Raw genomic sequence first — 21,536 nt, forward strand, 5'->3', positions numbered from 1 at the left:
TCAACTAATCAAAGTGATGTCATGACAAAAATGAATGACCAACAAAACATTTTTCTCCTTCATTTCTGTCAAACAATGCTGTATGTAACGTGTCTCGCGGTTAGTATCATGGCTAGGCAAACTGAACAGCGCGACGAAGCGTATACCGTCCCATTTCACAAGCCTCTCATTTCCGCACCTCGTGTACTTATAGTACGCACCGTACATAGTACGCGTAGTGCGCGTACTTCAAGCGTGCAGACCCTGAATTAGTCCCAGCCTCTGCTGCAACTAATAATGTGTTATACTAAATATGAGCTTATTAGCATAATTCATGCAAAACACTTTGGGGCCAAGCCGACATGGATAAAACGACGCATGCATGTAATTCTTAAATGCCTGCTAGAGTTGTATATTTATGACGATAAAAACCCATATTACAACCGAGAACTATAGTTTCAGAAAAAATAAAACTTACCACAAAAGCGCTCCTGAAGATGCTGCAAAGGCGGTAAATGCAGCTAGCCAAGTGCAGAGCGTTAGCTGTTCCAGTTCAAAAGTCCGTAACATACCATAGCATGTCCTTCTTTATCCAGCGTCAAAGGCAATGCCGCAAAAAACTTCTTGACAAATGTTTTTATTTCTGTTCGGATATTAACGTTCCACAAGTTTCTTTCGGAGTAATGAGCGGGCATTTCGCACTCAAAGCGAGGAATCCAAGATGGTTGCCAGCACTTCATAAAGAAACAGGTGGCGCACGTACATACGTAGGCACGTAAGTGACGTCAGTGTTAAAACTCAAATTATTTGAGGGCAATGCCAGAAACGAATCAATATATTCAAGTACTGATAACTTGAAAAAACAAACTTGTTCAAACTACTCAAAAAAATAAAGGTGTATGAACTTATAACAGGTTTTTAAGTAGTTGGAACTCATTTCATTTATCAAACTATTACTATTTGGTCTTACAGTGTATACAGTGAAACATTGCAGTTATTTTGACACACCTCACAAATATCTAATTACAAAACAACCCCCAGCTAAACAATATCCCAACTAACTAAATCAAATCAAACTGAAAATTCAACCCACTCCCCCCTCAGCTCTCATCAGATGGTTCAACCCACTATCAGTGGGTGATTGGAAAACTCCTTTCAGGTGAACATCATTAGGCCATAATCGTGTGTGCACTCCATGACTAAGGCCTTCAGGAAGTTGACTTCAAGGGAGAGAGAGAGAGAGAGGTTAATGGACTTCAAAACAAAAGCATAACAAAATCAAAACTTCCTATTAGACACCATGAGTGTATACATCATTTAGTCAGGGAGATGCTCCCCAGCACCCTCACATTTTGTCACGCGAGACAAAAAGTCAGCCACCTTATTATGCCTTCCCGGTCGATATTGGATGATAAACCGGTATGGTTGTAGAGACAGGAACCAGCGTGTAATCCGGCTGTGTGTGTCCTTCATCCGCTCCAACCACTGAAACGCCTTATGATCTGTCTCCAAGACAAACTTTCTCACGAGCAGGTAATACTTCAGCGTGTCAATAGCCCACTTCATGGCCAAACACTCAAACTCTACTTCTGAATACAGGGTCTCCCTTGGAAAGAGCTTTCTGCTAATAAAGGCCATTGGTCTCTGGTTCTCTCCCACGCCCTGCAACAGGACAGCTCCAATTCCTCGATTAGAAGCATCAGTTTGTACCGTAAAAGGCAAGTGAAAGTTGGGACTCTGAAGCACAGGTTCATAACACAGAGAAGGCCTTCAAAGATTTGAAGGCCTTCTCTTGCTCCTCTCCCCTCACCAGTTTAGATTTTACTGTACTGGTGAGATCTGACAAGGGTGCTGCCCTCTCTGAAAAGTTTGGAATGAAGCGTTGGTACCAGCTCAATAGTCCAAGGAAAAGACTTTACCTGTTTGTGGGTGTGAGGTCTCTCCCTCATCCGGATGGCCTCCACTTTATCCTTGACTGGCTTGATTTCACCATTTCCAATGTTGTAACCCAGATACTCAAGCTCCTGATTTGCCAGGGTATACTTTTTGGGGTGTACTGTCAGGCCAGCTTCCTTGATTCTTCCAAACACCGCCTCCAAGTTAGTCAGATGTTCCTCCCACGAAGAACTGTGAATGAAAATGTCATCCAGGTAGGCCGCAGCAAATTTTTCCATACCTGCCAACACTTTATTCATTAACCTTTGGAAGGTCGCAGGCGCTCCATGCAGGCCAAACAGCATCCTGTTCTGAAGGCAGTTAAAGGCTTTGCAGCATCCGACAATGGCACCTGCCAATATCCTTTACATAGATCTAACGTAGTGAGGAACTTTGCTTGTCCCACACGATCGATCAGATCTTCCAGCCTGGGTAGAGGAAAAGCATCAAATTCAGACTGTGCATTGCAGAATGTGCACCTCTCTCCTCGGCTTCACCCAGGATTCTTGCAGAACATCCAAAATTCGAACCACGACACAGGTGAGACTGTGTCGTGGTTCGAATTTTGAGGAAGAGACATACGACTGAAAGTCCATAGTGGGTCAACACAAATTATTTTATTAAAACACACAGCACATTACGCACAGTACAGTGCGGGAAAGTGGACTTCGACTTCCCTGCTCGTTGCAGAAAGCTTTATAGCCATTATGACGTCAGAAGAATTCCCCAGAACTCATCTTCCCAGCACAACAACACTTTCCCAGACTTACACCAGATGTTTCCACTCATCAGTATCTGGGAATCTAACCAATAGTGTGTTCATGAGTGTGTATTTTGTAAAATTGTGGGATCAGGCTAAAGAGGGTTCACCGTCCTTATGTGACCCGCTTCAGCTGAGCCTTCTGGAGGTCCAGCTATTCTGGTGGTTTCTAACTGATCTATCTAAATGTTAATTCAAATGATACATGATAATATTTTGCTGATAAACTGATACAGACTAATGAAGTAATGATGAAATAATGACAGTGCATGTAAATGATATCACAGTGAGATTAAAATAACATATTTTTCTTGACACCTGCCTGCCATAAAGGAGCTCAAAAGGTGAAAAGCCAGTTGAGGCTTGAGGCACCTCCCTATAAGCAAACAGCAAATAGAGAAGCCACTTGTCCCAGTTTTTGGCATTAGCTGAGATGAACTTCTTCAACATTGCTTTCAGAGTTCGATTGTATCTCTCCACCAAGCCATCTGTTTGGGGATGGTAAGGGGTGGTCTGGATACTTCTAATACCTAAAAGCTTATAAACCTGCCTCAGGGTATGTGAAAGGAAGTTTGTTCCCTGATCTGTCAAAATCTCAGACGGAATACCCACTCGGGAAAAAAGCTGCAAAAGGGCATAAGCTATCGGTTTAGCTGTAATATTCCTAAGGGGAAAAGCTTCTGGGTATCTGGTACTGTAATCACAAACCACCAATATATAGCGATTACCTGGCTGGGTTCACTCTAGCGGCCCCACTATATCCATTGCTATACGACTAAATGGAACCTCAATAACAGGTAAAGGCTATAAAGGAAACTGGGACTTTTTTATCCTCGGCCGGTTGACAGATTGAGCAAGACTGGCAAAACTCCCCAACCTCTCTGTTCATACCTGGCCAAAAGAACCTGCTGGCTATTCGGTCCCTTGTTTTCTGCGTTCCCAGATGCCCCGCCCAGGGAATACTATGCCCTAGTCTCAAAACTTGCTCCCGCCACTGCTGGGGGACTACTAACTTCCCTTTGTCATCCCTGCTGCCTTTGTAGTACAACACTTGTCCTTTGAGGTATTAATCCTCTTCTATCAACTGACTGGGCTGCACTTCTGCTGCCTGTTTAAAAGGGCCTTCCAATGTCACATCCTGTTTCTGCAGCTCTGAATAGTCTTCTTGGACAGTTTCTCCACTACCTGGAACTGGCAGCTCAACAATATTTTTAACCGTCCCCGTCATTTTTTCTATTCTTCTTTGTCTTTTGCTTTTCCTAGCTTTAATGGCAACTTCTGGCAACACCTCCGCAAAAAATGGCAATTCCGAGAAAATGTCAGATGGCTTGCTCTGGTCCTCCGCCCCATTTTGATTCTCATAATGTGCTCACTAATTAGCTTCGGGACTGCACTGACACCACTCTCAGCCTTTGGCACCTGCTCATTGCATTGTTCCTTCTGCTTTTGTCCCTGTGACCTTGTGACAATATTTACAGGTTTACAAGTTTGTACCAGCTCCTGCAGAATAGGCATATCCTGACCTAAAATTACAGGAAATGACAAGCTTTCCACCACCCCAACTGAGATATGGTCCTTCTGCCCAGAAACTTCTAGATAAACTACTGTTACGGGGTAGGCCTTACAATCACCATGTACACATGAAATATTAAGGACAGGCTTATCCACAGGCTTAACTCTTGCTGGACTAGTGTTGGGTGTATCAATGTTTGCACACTACCAGTGTCCAGAAGGGCTTGGGCTTTCCTACCATTTATTTTCACAGTGGTGGTTTGCTGCTTCCCTTCCCAAACTTTATTCTCACAGGGCCTTGGAAGGGTACACACACATATGCTGCCCTAGCCTTTTTGACAGGACACTCTGGCTTAATGTGACCCTCCCCCCACAATAGAAACAAACAGGTTTAGTGGTTAACTTTGTTTTTTGCAAACCCATCTCCCGACTTCAAAGGCTCTAACTCCTTAGGACCACCCCAACCCCAGATGACTTACCATGTGAAGTGAAAGACTTGGCCGAAGCCCCAAATCGAAAGCTTCTAGCTCCTCGCCTTGCTGCTTGAAATGTTTCCACCATCTGAGCAGCTTCCTGCGCTGACTTTGGACCCCTTTCTTTCACGCACACCTGGAGTTCTGGAGTCAACGAGCGATAAAACTGTTCAAGGATAATGGCGTCTCCAACCTGCTCCTTGGTTTTCTTTTCTGGTTGGATCCATTTGCCATACAGGTCTTTCAGACGATTGCAAAACTCTTTCGGACTTTCGCCGGGCCGGATGTCAGGGTCTCGGAACCGCTGTCGGTACACCTCTTCATTAATGTCATACTTTGAAAAAATTGCTTCCTTAACCTTTTGGTAATCCCCAGTGTCCTCTGCTGCCATGGCCACATAAGCTGCTCGAGCTCTTCCTGACTGGTAAGGAACCAGCCTCACCGATCACTCCACTTCAGGCCACTGATACGCCACCGCCAGCCTCTCAAAGGTTATCAAGTACTGCTCAATGTCATCGCCCACCTCCAGTTTTGGTATCACTGCTTTCCCCCAGCTCCGACCTTCTTGGTCTCTCGCACACTCGGCAGGATCACCATTTCCTCTCTTAATTGCTGCTGGGGCGGGGACGGCTCTTGGGGCTGGTCCGCTGCACTTTGTTGCTGCTCCAACTCATCTCGAAGGTTATTCATTTGGATCTGCATCTGGCGCCAGCTTTATTGATTCTTTCTCCCACCTGTCACTCATGTCCCGCTGGAAGCGTACACACTCTTGCAGCAGCCCCGCAATAGAAACCAAATCTGTAGTCTCAGGATGCAGCTGCTCCTCCTGAGGCTTCGAGATCAGGGGCACTCCCCCTACAGCGCCCTCCTCCAGAGAGTCCTCTGCCACCTCCATCTTCTGAGCTCTGGCTTGTGCTTTCGGACCCATATTGCAGCTATTAATATGGTCCGCCTCCACTAACGAAGCGTCACACATTGTTATATGTGTTGCATTAGTTTAAAAGTTTTATGTTATGAATAAATTGATTACAACAAACAGTAATTGTCACTGAACTCATTTTATTTACAACTATTTTAAACATGTATGAACATAATGCTTTATTTGATGACAATAAAGTAAATAACAATAACAACTAAACAAGAATATTTCTAATACACCAACAGTATTTAAAGATCAAAAAACAATATTTACAATTGTTCACACAGGATTAACCTGCGTGACCTGTTCCTGGACCATTTCTTTTACAACTGTAATAGATTACAGGAAGTCTCTGGCAGTGTTGCTGGATCTGGATACTAGCCACTAGAAACATTTTATACAGCATTTTTTTGGCATAAATAAAGGTGAAAATTTTTATTATTTTCACTCTGATATATATAGATGTATTGTATATATGATAGACAAATGTTGTTCTTTTAAGATATGTTAGCATTACTGAATATGCCTGAAAGCTTACTTATAAGCATAAAAAGAAACTCTACAAGCTGTGATAACAGTATGTTTTTGATAAAACGAAGAGTAGACTGATCTAATAAATATTCCTTCATTACAGGGGTGGGCAACTCCAGGCCTCGAGGGTCGGTGTCCTGCAGGTTTTAAATGTGTCCTTGATCCAACACAGCTGATTTAAATGGCTAAATTACCTCCTCAACATGTGTTGAAGTTCTCCAGAGGCCTGGTAATGAACTAATCATTTGATTCAAGTGTGTTGACCCAGGGTGAGATCTAAAACCTGCAGGACACCGGCCCTCAAGAGAAAATCATACCATATCATAACTGCTTTAAATCATACAGAATAGATATCAGAGCCTTAAACAGGCTGACTTCTGCTAAATGGGTCAAACTGGGCAGAAACACATAAATCCTTATAAAATGTGATGCAACACTATAGACCAACTTACCTCAAAATATACACAGCATATAAATATTTACAGCAATATGATGCAACAAACACAGCAGAACTACCAATCCAAAATACTCCAATGCTTAATATAACTGAAAAATAAATGGACATTTATTTTCATGTACATTCTGCTGCTGATACATACATACTTTAAGTTTCTGAATATAAAAATTTTAGTCCCACCCAGACTATCAAGATGAATTTAAATGTATGCTAGCTTTGCACATGCAACACATGCCTGATAACTGTTCTGTCCTGAGCTTTTGTTTCCTATTGCACCTAACTTGACCACACCGCCAGTTTCCACGCTAAAGGAGGGTAATTACATATGTCTGATGTGGAAGAAGCTTAAAAAAGTGGGAGAGGTAAGCCCTGACTGGGGTAACAAAATCATGAATGTCCCTTTATAGGCAAATTCCTCAAAAAAACATTTTTTCCGTATCTGCACAATGGTCCAGTTGGAAATGCCAGTAACAGGCAGGAGTGGGACCAAAATTGCAGGACTGCAGGAGGAAATAACCTTAAAACCAGTTTATGGCTGAGCTTTAACCAAATACTAACTAAAGCAAGTGAGGAGCAAATAATCAATCTTCTATTCCTCATGGGAAAGACATAACAAGGAGGAACACAGCCATGAAGGAGAATGTGACAAAGAGCAAGATAAGACTGAGACAATATATAATCATACACAGGATAACAAGAGGATGGAAACAGGTAGAGATAACTAACCTAATGACTAAGGAGGATGTTAAGCTGGAAACAAAACATAGGGAAGAACAGATACCAAGATCTGCAGAAAGCATTTGTGCAGTAAATCACCTGATGCAGTTTGCTCTCACAAACTCTACAGGAAGTTCCATGAAGTGTTGATCTAACGGTATAAAAAGGGCGAGGCCAGAATCCGCCCTGCTCTACACTGGCTCAGATATGGAAAGAAAGTGATTTATCTACAGTAACAGGACAGCAGTCTTACTGAAAATAACCACAGGAAAGCATTTAAACAGACACTATTAACAGATTTACATGTAAATACATATTGAAAGGCACTAAAAACCTTCACAAAAACATCAAATGTAAAGATGCTGAGTGAAAATGAAAGTGTTCATCTAACCGTATCAAAGGGGTTTTCCTGTTATATGTAGTAGGAAACAGGAAAACAATCTCACTGCCAGTTGAACAGAAGCAGAAAAAAATTGTGAAATGACATTTTCAAACAATAAAAGCTAAACTGAAACAAGAAATCCAATCTGCAAAGTAAACGAAACTAAAGAGAATTAAAAGCAATAGTTGCTTTTTCTGTCTCTTCAAATGTTAGACAATTTTAAAGGATGATAACTGTAAAAGGGAATTTGTCCACCTAAGAGAGCACAAAGTCTGTGTGTGTGTGTGTGTGTGGCTGTATGTGTGTAGGATATAAAAAGTTATTATTCTCACATTCGCCCTTGTTTATATTTTTATTTACAATTTTCAAGATTATCTAGCTGTTATACACTAGATATAACATTCCTTCAACCATATACTTTGTAACAAACTGTCTTTAATCTGCAGAAAACAGTTTTGCACTAAACGGTTTTTACAGTTTTGTCCAAATAACAAAAGGTTCCTCAGCATCCTCCAGCAAATGTCTCCATTCCTCCAGTGTCATAATTACATTCTGTGGTAGAGACAACAGGAGAAAAAGACACAAGGATACATTAAATCTCTTTGCTTTGAGAGCATGGCACCAACTCCTGAATCAGAGGGATCCACCTCCAAAAGGAACTGTTTTAACAGGACCTCAACAAGTGCAGTGGATACTTTAGTTCTTAGTGTATATATATATATATATATATATATATATATATATATATATATATATATATTTTTTTTATTTATTTATTTATTTATTTATTTATTTATTTATTTTACAAGAATAGGACCAATTTCAATTTGTTAGTCCACTGGATGGCCACTGGTTGGGCTTTAGCATAGCAAAAAAGCTGCTCCATATTTGTAGTTTTATTAAACTTACCCATTTTAAATTTCCAGTATAACCAAGAAAAAAGGTGGTTACCACAAGTGCAAATGTCCTGGTAAGCCAACACATTAATATGTATAAACTGTCTCTAAGTACATTAAAACTATCACACAAAAATGGGTTTATGAACCTTAATTGCAGTTGCTGACACAGTCCTAGACCAAGCGTAAGGAAAACATAGTAGCATTTCTTCCAAATTATTGTAGAGCACACAGTTTAGAGACACTTCAACCTCTATACACCACAAAAACTAAACACCTCAAAAGCTAAAACCTTAACCTTCCCCTAAGAAGAAAGTAGGTTAGGCCACACAGAAACAGTAATTGTAGTCTTACTGCACACTGTTTAAACTACACCTTTGAAGCACATTACACAGTTGAGCAGCAGTATTTTTGTGTTTGCATGTGTTGCAAATTATTTTTATCTGTAAGGCTAATACCTCATAATTAGCATCACATATGTGTGTTTTATACTTTGCTACATACAGTGTACTGTGAGTATGTTTTGAAGGGGGGCTCTTACTCTGATACTAACAGACATAAACAGAGAGAAGCATTCTTGTCTGTGGAAGTTAGCCAAGGCCATTGTGGCGGGACGTGGCCTGCGGTGCCGTGCAGGGAAGGCGGACGCACCTGCACGGCATCCGCAATCACCCCCGCCGACTTAAATAGGGCACTGGGTCCTGTGGTGTTGGCGGTGGTAATGTTGAGCTGGCAGCAGGAGAGAGCTGCAGCTCTGTGTGTGTTTGCATATAAATAAAGAATGCCGCAAAGCATGAACATGCACACGGGTCTGCTGTGGGTTTGTTACAGCCATAAATCAGGCGTTAGGAGATAGTATGCACTATCCCCCCCCCTCCCTTCTAACTCTACAGGCCTGACAGGAAGACAAGAGGTGGTTTTCATGGTAACAGGAGCATCTCCACATAAAGACATACCAACAAAGCATCAGAAGAAGAAACATGAGCCAAAGTGCTGGATCTCAGTCAAATAAGGAGAACTGTGGCTCTTCTCCAACTTTTGACCAATCTCCTTAAATCCTGTTTATCACCGATAATTATTTGCTGCCTGGTGTGGTGCTGTTTGTTTGTTTGTGTCTCCTGAGTGAGCAGAGAGACACGGCAGCCTTTTGTCTCTGAACCAGAGACGAGGTCCATGGTGCCATGTAAAAAAATTAGAAATTCTAACCATTTTGATAATAAATTGTGAAAACCTATAACTGGAGCTATTTGCCTTCTCTCTTACAAAAAAACCCCTACACATATTTGTGTGGAACATAAAGTTATAGTAGTTCTTTATTGAAGAGGCAGTTAGAATCCCCTGAAAGTAAGTGAGGCACTAAACCACTTTACAAGAAGTCACATGATCCAGGTTGAAATGAAAGTGTTCATCTAACCATATAAAGGGGGTGTTCAGAATCCCCTCTGCACTACACTGCGCTACAGGAAGTGACTTATCTGCAGAAACAGGAAAACAATCTTACTGCTAGTAGTGCAGAAGCAGAAAAGGTTAGACAGACAGATCTCTTCTGTAACGGTAGGTTGTTTAATGCTTTTTTTTTCATTCTTTGTGGCCGTACAGTCTGATTTATGGGTTATGATTACACTTTAATGTTTTCACAGATAAAAACAATACATAGTTATCTGATGTAGTTATAGTTATAGTTATCAGCACAGTTTAACACACTGTGGTGATAAAATTACAACAGGTGCATTTTTGGATTGCTGTAGACTGATAACAGGTCACAAAGTTTGGTATAGTGTGCCAGATATTATAATGTGGTTATCACTGTCTAGATCAGGCGTACATACATGAACCTTCAACATCAAAAGTGCCATTTCAGACCCTCTGACCGAACACTGGAAGAAAAAGACCTACATGTGCATGTGTGTGTCTGTGGTTTGTGTGGTGCAGATGGGAGTAAGAAATGATGCAATTCAGAAAGGACAATACATTTACTTAATACAAGAATAATAAGATGTCTTAATAAGGAGAAGAGCTTTTTTACTTTTTAAGAGCTGTTCAACGAACATTTTGAAAAGCAGAGCTGAGGTGTTACGTGCAGGCCTACTTTTGAATAAAAATTCATACAATATGATCCACAAGCTTAAACTGAGCTTTTCAAATGTGTACAATGATTTATGTGAAACCGTTGAGGACTCAGGCATGCTTCACTATACAAAAAAATACCAAGCAATCCGACCACATGTAATTTAAAAAGTTTCAGCTTCATGAATCTGACCATTTGGACTTTCAATCACCTTTCTGTTTGTACAAATGTCTAAAAATACCTGTGACATCTCTCCCGCACACTCACAAAACCTTAAATACATATGGACAAATCGCCTGACATGTATAGATCATGTGGCATGGCCAAGTGCAGTCAGTTTCGAGGCATATTTAATGCTTCCACCTTCTGCGTTCAACTCTCAGTGTGAAACAAATGCATACAAAGCATTGCTTGTGGATCATATCGTATCTGTATTCGAACCTCACGAGATATATTTCTATATGTCCATATTGAAAGCATAGTTTTTCATTTTCAAGTAAGAGTTGGGCTCGGTAGATTTATTTCCAGATCCACGGCTCAGAACAACAGCTTTAAAAACTAGGTTGTTAAAAAGTATTTTTAATTTTTTTTTCACATCTAGTTTTTAAGTTTAGTTTTATTTGAATATAATAACCTTTGTATGTGTTTTCATTTTTTTTTGCTTAAACAGTTCTACCCTGTTTCATGGCTTCAGCATTCACTTTTTGAAAAAATTTCTTTAACTGCAGAAAATATTTGTGCACTAAATCATCTGAGGCAAATTATTGTAAAAGCTGTACAAGAAATCACATAAACCTGAGTAAAATTCAAAGTAGAGCAGGGCGATATGAACAAAAATATTTATCACGATATACATTTGAAAATTTGCGATAACGATATAACTGACACAATAAGTGCAAATAAAAAACCCCATCAATTTATTTTCACTTAAACAAGCAGCTGTTTTTTATGGGCATTAAAGTTATGTAACTAACAGTGCAAATGCAAATTCCTTGCTGACAGTTTAACCAAAAGGCATTTCCAGTGGAAATTGGCCGACATATCCTCAGCATAACCGTGTATAATCCACAAAACTTAAAAAGAGGTTATACACACACAATACGGTACTATTATGTTGAAGCGCAGTACATATCACTCTGCAAGGCTCCTGCCTACGATAGCCGTAATGCTCCGACGATCCATCAAGTGGTGCGGCTTCGTAGCTTAGCAAAGTCGTACTGAAACATTTGACAGATTTTCGAGCGCCGTGTACCACATACCCATATGGAAAAGATATATATAAATCTTATAAAGTTTTTATCTGTCTTGTATGAAACTTGTATGAAAAGCATACAAGAGTGAAAACACATATAAGATCCCTTGAAAAATTATATAATGAGACTTGCATGTTTTGTATACTTACTAAAAAAATATATGAAAGTAATGAGAAAGTGGCCACTTTCATGAGTAAATCATATATGTTTTTACTATTTCTTTTCCATATGGGTAAAATCGTTTCGAGGTCAGTAAACACAACCAGAATTCATACATAAGGCACAAGGTATAAGGGGCACTGTTGATTTTCAGAAAAATCAAAGGATTAATTTTAAGTGTGCCGTGTTTTCCAAAAAACACGGTAATAACGACGGCCTGCTAGCATGCTCTACCAAAAATAGTGCTTTGTTGTGTATCTGACGGACGAAAGCTAAACCAGTTCCACATCACTGAAGTTGCAGCATTTTTACAAACCAATTCTGGTTCATCTGTTTCATTTAACGATCTACTTTCGCCCTTCTCATTCGCCGTCGCCACCATGCTTTTTTCGCCATGTGCGTATGAAAACAAAGGCACTGCGCATGCGCGTTTTACGCATATTCTATCGCGCTATTTCAATTTCTCATTGTTGCCCAACATTATACCGGTATTACCATGAATGGTATAATATGGCTCAGCCCTAATTCAAAGTATTCATCTAACAGTTTGTACAGTACCTAAGGTCCACTAGGATGCCTTACAGAATGAAAGGAAATGAGGCACTAAACACCTTTACAAAAGGTCACATGATTTTGAGCGAACACGAAAGTGTTCATCTAACATTACAAGAGGAGCAGAGGTGGGTCGAGTATCCAAAAATTGTACTCAAGTAAGAGTAGCATTACTTTGAAATATTATTACTCAAGTAAAAGTGAAAAGTAGTCATCCAAAAAATTACTGAAGTAAGAGTAAAAAACATAGTTGGTGAAAAGACTACTCAGGTACTGAGTAACTGGTTGTAATGTCTGATTTACTTTTTACTTTTTAAAAAAATAAATGCTTATCAGACAAGCAAAAATAAATAAATACACAAATTTTAGCAATCTCAAATAGAACAGAAAAACATTATAAAACAATATAAACTAGGGCTGCCACAAACGATTATTTTGATAGTCGACTAGTCACCGATTATTTTTGCGATTAGTCGACTACTCAGATCATCATCCATTGAACGTAAAAGTACAGCTTATTGCACCAGCAGCATCTGCTCTTATATAACTATCATTAGCTTACAGCTTTAAGGTATGTGCTAACTGAAAATAAAGACAAGATGATAGTTTATTTAATTTTAATTAAATGTGCAGATTGTTTCGGTGGAGTTTAATAAACTCAGCCCCGGCTAGCTATCGAGCTAGTGGGTAACAGACGTCTCCGAAAACGTCGGAGCGCTTTTGAAAATATGCGGTGTCTTGATAAACTGAGCCGATATTTGAGGTTTACACAGCCACATTCTCGCCTGAAAATATGTTAAACGTTTATTTTGTGACCCAGAAAGAATAATAAGAGTAATATTAAAACTAACTAGCTGCCGCCATTGTTGGAAACTGATCTGGGCCACGCTATGAATTCTGGGACACAGCTGCTTCTTCTTCTTCGGGGTTTAACGGCAGCTGGCATCCTTGTACATGCAGTGCTGCCATCTTCTGTTTCAGTCCGTTATTACACTCTTAAATCCTGCTACTTATTCCTGCGTCTTTTGGGATCTTACAAAGCTTCAAACGACGCATCGACTATTAAATCAGTCGTCGACGATTTTGATAGTGGACGTAATCGTGACTAGTCGACTAATCGTGGCAGCCCTAATATAAACAATATAAAACACTTCTAATTTCCAGATTTCAGTTTTTCACAACATAAAGCTTTTTTAACTAATACAGTTAAATTCTAAAAATAACCCGTGATAGGTGAAATCAATGAAGTAGCCAACTTTACTTATAATTATAATTATTATAGATGTTTTACGGCTGTAAATAGATGTTTTAAGCCTCAGTATACACTTTATGCACTTTTCTCAGACAGGCATGAACACAGTTCAAACCTTCGTTGAGTATTATGGAATGAAACCAAAGGCACCCACGGTTGCCTTTGACGGTGCAAAACGTTTCATCGACATTGTTGTGTTTGTTGGGGAGAAAACTTACAAATATACAGTGCAGGCTTCATAGTCACACTGCTAGCAATTGAGATTTATGTAAATTTGACCAGCTGAACGCATTCTGTATTCTACAGAAGACACGGAGCACGAGATTGATTGACAATGGTCTACAGCCAATCAGGACGCAGAACACAATGCGCTGTGCAAAAACCCCCAAAAACCCCTTGAAAAATTGCACACAAAAAATCCACGACAGCGAGGCCGCAAAAGGTTAATCGCGTTATTGTGAGGGACCACTGTACCTACAGTAAATCAGCTCTTCAACTAAGCGTGCAGAACATATGGCCACAGATCCGATGACATGATTACAAATTTGGAACTTCAACATTATGCACTACATACTGTACAGTAATGCCACTGTTTTGCACATGTCTCAACTCTTTATATTTTTATATATTTTATTTATTGTTTACTCTATTTAATTTGTAAAATATGTGTACACACACACACACACACACACACGTAGGAAAATATTTAGTATACACATCCAGAAATGCATATACTATTATATATTGTACATATATTTATTCGTTTCAGATGTAGCCATTCTTGTATTCTGCTTGTTTACATTATTGTATTCTGCACAACTCTGTTGCTTGTGAAGCTCACACACAAGAATTTCACTCACATGTGCTGTACCAATGTACCTGCACATGTGATGTGACAATAAAAGTGATTTGATTTGATTTGATTTGAAATTGAGTGGGTGCATGGGTTCTCTCCGGGTACTCTGGATTTCTCTCACATTGTTAATGGGATTAGGTTAACTGGTGACTCTAAATTGCCTACAGGTAGGAATGTGATTGTGAATGGTTGTCTGCGTCTATGTGTTAGCCCTGCAACAGACTGGCGACCTATCCAGGGTGTACCCTGCCTCTTGTCCTAAGACAGCTGGAATAGGCTCCAGCCCCCCTGTGATGCTGAAAACGATAAGCAGAAGAGAATGGATGAATGTTTTTTTTAAAGTGCTCAAATTGTTTGTGAGATTAAGGGGAGAGGCAGGGAGTTTGTAGTCTTTTTCAAAATGGCAACCATAAAATAGTCTTTGGAGCATAAATAGTTAAATATTTTCCTCTCATTACTTTCAGGGAGAAACTGGCTGAATAACCTGAGGCCAATGTTGGATGACAGATTCTGTATCAACAATGGAGGTAAAATATATGCAACTCAAATATTGTTCTTTGGAGATACTGTGTTTGCAATAATTTATTTTCATTTTTTTTTCTCTTTTTATCATCATTTGTAAAAAAGGAAAACAGTGATGAAGATTTATTTATGGAAATATAATGTGAGGAAGTAAATGACCCTCCATCAGCACCATGTTCTACCTGCTGGGATTACTGTCAGCAGATTATTACAGGAGGTAAAAGTCAGCTTTTTGCTTTTTACTCCTAAAGCAGAAAGACACGATATGATGTGAGGTCTGTAAATAAAACCATTAATATATTAATAATATCAATATTACTATTATTATCCCCACAGTTACTTGTTGTCATGTGACGACAACAGCGTTTACATTCAGCAGTGAGTCAGTGTCTCAGCATTTGGACAGTCCTGTTGGTGAAAGTGAGAACTACACAGTGATTACATGCAGAGAGGAAGAAACTGAGCAAGAGTCAACAGACATGAAGAAATCAGAGCCTGAAACACTCAAACCAGAGGTACAAAAGTCCACTCAGGCTCCTGAAGACATGAAGGATGAAAACAAAAGTCAGTCTATTGTTACTGCTACACACACAGGTAAACATTAACACCAATTACAAAAAAAGATGGCATACTGGTTAAGTTGTAAATAAAAACATTTAAATCTCACATCCACAGTGCAACACCTGGTGAGCTTATTAGAAGAACTGGGATTGAACCAGTACTACGCAAAGAAGCTATCACTCAGCAGAATACTTGGGATTAATAAGAAGACCACCACTGATGAACCTGCCAAGTGTAAATCAGACCTACCATGGTATTTTCTAAAGAAACTAATGATGTTTAATGTTACTGCTAGGAATGTGAAATGTACCTCAGTGCTTGAATCAAACAGTGATGATAAATCAGGAAGTAAAAAGTTCAGTCTTAAAAGTCTGGTCTGCAGTCCAAACAAAGAGGACATGGTGAACCCGCTCGACGTAATCACTGCTCTCTTTCTGTGTTCTGATGGTTTTGTACAGCAGGAAATGGCACTAAAAATGTCCATGTGTCAGTTCTCTGTCCCTCTGCTGCTTCCTAATTGTGACACAGGACAGTGCACACTCATGCTGTGGGCCATGAGAGACATTGTTAAAAAGTACAGACCTCAGTCTCTTTCACAGTCAAAGGGCTTCATTGAAGAAAGAATCGTTCTTTCTGAACTTCCAATGGTCTCTTTTGTCAGACTGGGTGAGTGCTCCTTGTCCAAGTCAAAGTTTCTCAATGAGCTTCTGAGTAATTCTCAGCAGTACCACGACACCTTTGTTCACCACAACATGGAGTGTGGTGACAGTCCAAGAAGAATTTCCAACGGACTGACTGAAATTACTTGGTATCTTCCTGGTGGAAACACAAACATTGACATTTTCAGTCAGCCAGTGGCTGTAGCTAACCTTCGTGGGGACATTGCTTCATTTGAAACACAATACTCCTTTTTGTGTCAGACATCTGCAGCAGTTTTTGTCTTCTTTGATCATTTGGATTCTGAGTCTGACTCTGTGATCAGTCTACTTAAAAGCCAAAACCACAAAGCACAGATCTTCTTGGTGGGTAACTTTGAGAGCAAGCGCTTCAATTTAGATGCTTTGGAAAAAGTAGCAACTGCATTGGATCTGACTGAAAATAACATCATTATTAAGACAAAGGAGAAAAATGATGCACACTTTGTAAAAGATTTGAGGAAAACAGTCAGTAATGTGGTTGAGAAATCAGAGCTGAAGATGAAAATAGAGAAGATGGTGGATGTTGCCCATGAACTGGGAATCCTGGTTGATGAAGATTTTTCAGAGTGCCAGACTGCAAAGAAAAATGCAAAAACCATCACCGCAGGAATTCAAGACATCCATAAATATAAAGAAGATCAGCTTCCCCGACAAGGACAAATATGGAAAACACTGACATGCTTAGAGAAGGAAGAGTTTCGACTTCGACATGTTGGGTCTAAAAATGTAGAAGATTACAAAAGTGATCTTCAGAAACAGAAAGAAGAACTGCGGAAAAAGCAAAACTCTTATGAGATGTCGACAGCTATGACAAACTTCATCACAGGGATATCAAGGTCAGGAACAGAGAGGTTTTATTTCCTGAAATGGATGAGAATGAGCCTCGATAATGTGTCTCGTATAAAACTGTGTGAACTCAGGGAGAAATATAAAGAAAAATGCAAGAAATCTGAGAACAAAGAGGAGATCAAAGAAATTGACAGACAAATTTCCAACAGCTCACTGGGGATTGAACACTTCTTCCGTGAAATGGGTCAGATCTATGAAGCTTCACTGTCTCTCCCCAAAACAGACACATCACGTCAACAATTGCAGCATCTGCCCAAACTGTGTGCAGAGTTGTTGCTTGATGGATTTCCTCTTGAGCTTGTAGATGGAGATGCATCCAACATCCCTCTCAGATGGGTGAGTGATGTTCTCTCTCAGCTCAATGACCTGGTGTCTGCAAAGAATAAAGGAAAGAAGAGGAAGATACGAGTAGTCACAGTTCTTGGAGTTCAGAGCACAGGAAAGTCCACTCTCCTTAACACCATGTTTGGAGTACAGTTTGCAGTCAGCAGTGGTCGATGTACTCGAGGTGCCTTTATGTTGCTCATCAAAATCAATGAAGACATGAAAAACGTCCTAAACTGTGACTTCTTGGTGATCATTGACACTGAGGGCTTAAAGTCACCAGAACTTGCACAACTGGACAACAGCTATGAGCACGACAATGAACTTGCAACACTTGTTGTGGGGCTGAGTGATGTGACCATAGTCAACATTGCAATGGAGAATTTAATTGAAATGAAGGATATCCTACAAATAGTTGTGCACGCTTTTCTCAGGATGAAGGAGGTGGGCAAAAAGCCTAAATGTCAGTTTGTTCACCAGAATGTGTCGGATGTTTCAGCCCATGATAAGAACTTACGAGACAGGAAACTGCTCCTGGATCAGTTGAATGAGATGACTCAGGCAGCAGCCAAAATGGAAAAGAAAGAGGGGAACAAGAGCTTCACTGATGTGATGGAGTACAGTCCAGACACTGGGAACTGGTACATTCCTGGACTCTGGAATGGAAACCCACCAATGGCACCAGTTAATGCAGGATACAGTGAGGCTGTATATGAGCTCAAGAAAAACATCATCCAACTACTGAGAAACTGTAAGTCATCTTCTAATAATATCATGGAGTTTAAAGAGTGGGTGAAAAGTCTGTGGAATGCAGTAAAGCATGAAAACTTCATCTTCAGCTTCAGAAACAGCCTCGTAGCTGATGCATACATGAAGCTCTGCACACAATTCAACATTTGGGAGTGGGAGTTCAGAAAAGAAATGTACACCTGGGTAAGAAATGCAGAAACTAAAATTCACAATTTTGGTACCATTGCAGCAAAATCTGAAACATCTGACATGAGAGAATTTCTCAGATCTTTGAAAAGTGAAGCCTCCACAGTGCTGTCTGCATGGGAGACAAAGATTCTGGACAATGTGACACAATATTTCGAGCAAACAGAGGGTCATGTGTATCTGGTTGAAGGATACAAAGAGGAGTTCTCAAACAGTGCAAAGGTCCTTCGTCGTGAAATAGAAACTGGTGCAATGTATCAGCTTGAAGCAGCAGCAGGAATCAGACAGGGAATGACAGAAATTGATAAAATCAAAGACAATCATACGAAAGAGATCGAAAAAGCAGTGTGTGCATTAATTGATAAATGTCAGGAAAAAAACATCCAAATGACAGACACAGAGTTGGACAAAGAGTTTGAGAAGATGTGGAAGGAAACTTTAGAAAAACTGTCTTTCTCTGAACAAAAAACCTCGAATGTCACAGACAGAGTGTCCTATTGTCTGAGAGAAAATCTGAAACACAGGGGGGGGCGTGCAAATGAGTTATTAAGTGAAAAGAGTCTGAAAAGTTGTGGAAACGAGTCATTCAAATATACAGCTGAAGGATGGTTCAACAAATTTAAACACACAGCAAACAAGTTACTTGCCCGTCAGGATCACATAAAAGATCTGGCTGACAGCATCATAGCAGCTTGTACTGACCTTGTGAATGAACAAGTGAAAAGAAGAAACGATTACCATGACACTTACATCCAGGAGATCCTCCGCATGACTGATGAGAAGCTAAAAAACAATCAAGATGTCAAGATAAATACTGAGTTTGAAGTTTCTCTAAAACAGCACATCTGTGGATTTGCAGCCAGAGAGTTTCAGAAAATGCACGAAGATTTCATAGAAGAAAATGATCCGTACAGATGTCTGATTAAAAACAAGGAAAAATTTCATGAGGACTTCAAAGATGTGTTTCATGAACGAGACCAGTGTCAGAAGAAGGCAAAAGAATTCACAAATCGATGTTTGAAGCCTGCTGTTGAAGACTTCATTAATCGCTCCCTGGGTCCTGATATCATTGATGAAATGAGGAAACTCAAGCAGTTCAGCACAAGAATGTCCTTCCAGTATTCAATTTTACTGGATTTACTCTCCAAGGAGGATTTTCAAAATTATGTGAGCTACATTCGCTCATATGAGAAGTATGTAAAGACATGGATACTCGAACAAATAAAGAAGCACTTCTCAAATGAGTCGACAGTTTTTGAGTTTGAGGACCGACATCTGCAGTCATGTATTGACAGCATAAATTCTGCCATTGAAAAGGCAAAAACCAGAAAGAGTGATGACTTCAAGGCTTTTGTTAAAGATATTTGCAAAGAACTTGGTGATAAACTGGTCATTTCCCAGGATGCTCTTGGTGCTTTCATGATACTGAACAATGCTGACAAGGAACAGTTTGCTGACTGTCTCACGGCCTCTGTGAATGACATGCCAGAAACTCTCAGAAAGAAGTTCAAAAAATCTACCTTTGAAATGAAACTACAACATCTCCATGTGAATCCACAGAATGAGCTTTTCAACAAATTGATTGGTTGTGGCAAACAGTGTCCATTCTGCAAAGCTCCCTGTGATGCAGGAGGAAAAGCCCATACTGAGCACTTTGTTTCACTGCATAGGCCGGAGGGATTGGGTAGATACAGGTGGGAGCGGACAGAGCGACTTGTCACTGACATATGCTCATCCTCAGTGATCAGTGACAACAGATTTCGTTGCAGTCATACAAACAATGAATGGCACCCTTATAAGAAATACAAGAAAATTTATAAGGACTGGGATATTCAGCCAGATAAGAGTCTCGAAGCATCAGACTACTGGAAATATGTAATGAAAAAATACAACAGGGAGTTTGCTGAAGAATATGAAGCAGAATGTGCTAACATCCCATTATTTTGGTATCTAATCAATAAAGATCAGGCAGAAAAAAGTCTTGATGAGGCATACAAGTAACTACTCGTATTGCTCCTCATTTCCTTCTGCTGTACAGAAGATATCGTAGATGTGGTTTTTGTAATATTAATGAAAATGTCTCAATATCTTCTGAGCCAAAAGTAAAATACTCTCAGTACACAGAAAATTTACCAGTGTGGAACTCTTCCCCTGAGTTCAATTTAACTGAATTAATGAAAAATAATCTGATATCAAATATATGTTTTGTATGTGTTGTTTTTCTTCTCTTTTTTTTTTGGTAATTGATATATTCACATTTCTATTAGGGATAAGTCAGTTTTCGTCTTTTTTTCAATAACAAAGTTAAAAACAAAAAAAGAGACTCAGACTTTATAAATAATTTGTGTTTCTTTGAGGAGTCTTATGTTGAATCTTTACACTTACACAAATAGAAAACAGTGGATCAAACTGTGTGTTATCTACAAAAAATAAATTGTAGTCTGTAATTCAATCCACCATCCCTCAGAGCCCACTTCAGTCTCACCATCTTTTCACAGCATGGTTCCCTGTGTACGATAGGTTTATACACAGGGAGAAGGTAGACCAGGTGGTGAATTGATCCTGATGAGCTATATGCCTTTTTTGTGTAAGCACAGAGTATATTCAGTGCTTTAATGTCTCTGGTTGGGTGTGTTATCAAAATGAGACTTTCTATTGTGTTTTATAAATTGCAGTGACATCAGATCAATAAATCTGGGGGAAAAAATAACATGTGTTTTTCTTGACATCTCGTATGTTTCATCATCTGTTTTATAAATTAGTTTCTTATTAAATAAGGAAAATTATGTGAAAATTCATCCTCCCTGTTCTCTAACAAAGGAAGTGGGGTAAACGGTGTCTTTCATGGGTTTGAGCTTTTCACAAAATTTTGGATATAGTCCATGTGACTGTCTCTGGAAGCAGCTTACATATTTTTAGTCTTAAAAAAAAGAGAGTTTTTACGT

General features: G+C 39.6%; 1 protein-coding gene across 2 annotated transcripts in view; it reads left to right on the plus strand.

The window, feature by feature from the left end:
- The window catches only part of LOC309701701 (up-regulator of cell proliferation-like), an 87,855-nt gene extending 67,114 nt beyond the window's left edge, over positions 1–20,741 (plus strand). Inside the window, exons 1-3 of one of the 2 annotated variants that reach the window (XM_082525856.1) lie at positions 10,102–10,115; positions 15,611–15,787; positions 15,899–20,741. In XM_082525856.1, coding sequence (XP_082381982.1) covers positions 15,703–15,787; positions 15,899–20,592 — 4,779 coding nt within the window. In that variant the 5' untranslated portion in view covers positions 10,102–10,115; positions 15,611–15,702 and the 3' untranslated portion in view covers positions 20,593–20,741. Of the gene's footprint in view, positions 1–10,101; positions 10,116–15,610; positions 15,788–15,898 lie in introns of those variants that run through there. The other variant, XM_082525855.1, reaches the window with a different exon arrangement.
- The last annotated feature ends 795 nt before the right edge of the window (positions 20,742–21,536 follow it).

Source organism: Aulonocara stuartgranti (assembly GCF_965226115.1).
Source record: "Aulonocara stuartgranti genome assembly, chromosome: 3".
In the NCBI taxonomy this organism is placed as follows: domain Eukaryota; kingdom Metazoa; phylum Chordata; class Actinopteri; order Cichliformes; family Cichlidae; genus Aulonocara; species Aulonocara stuartgranti.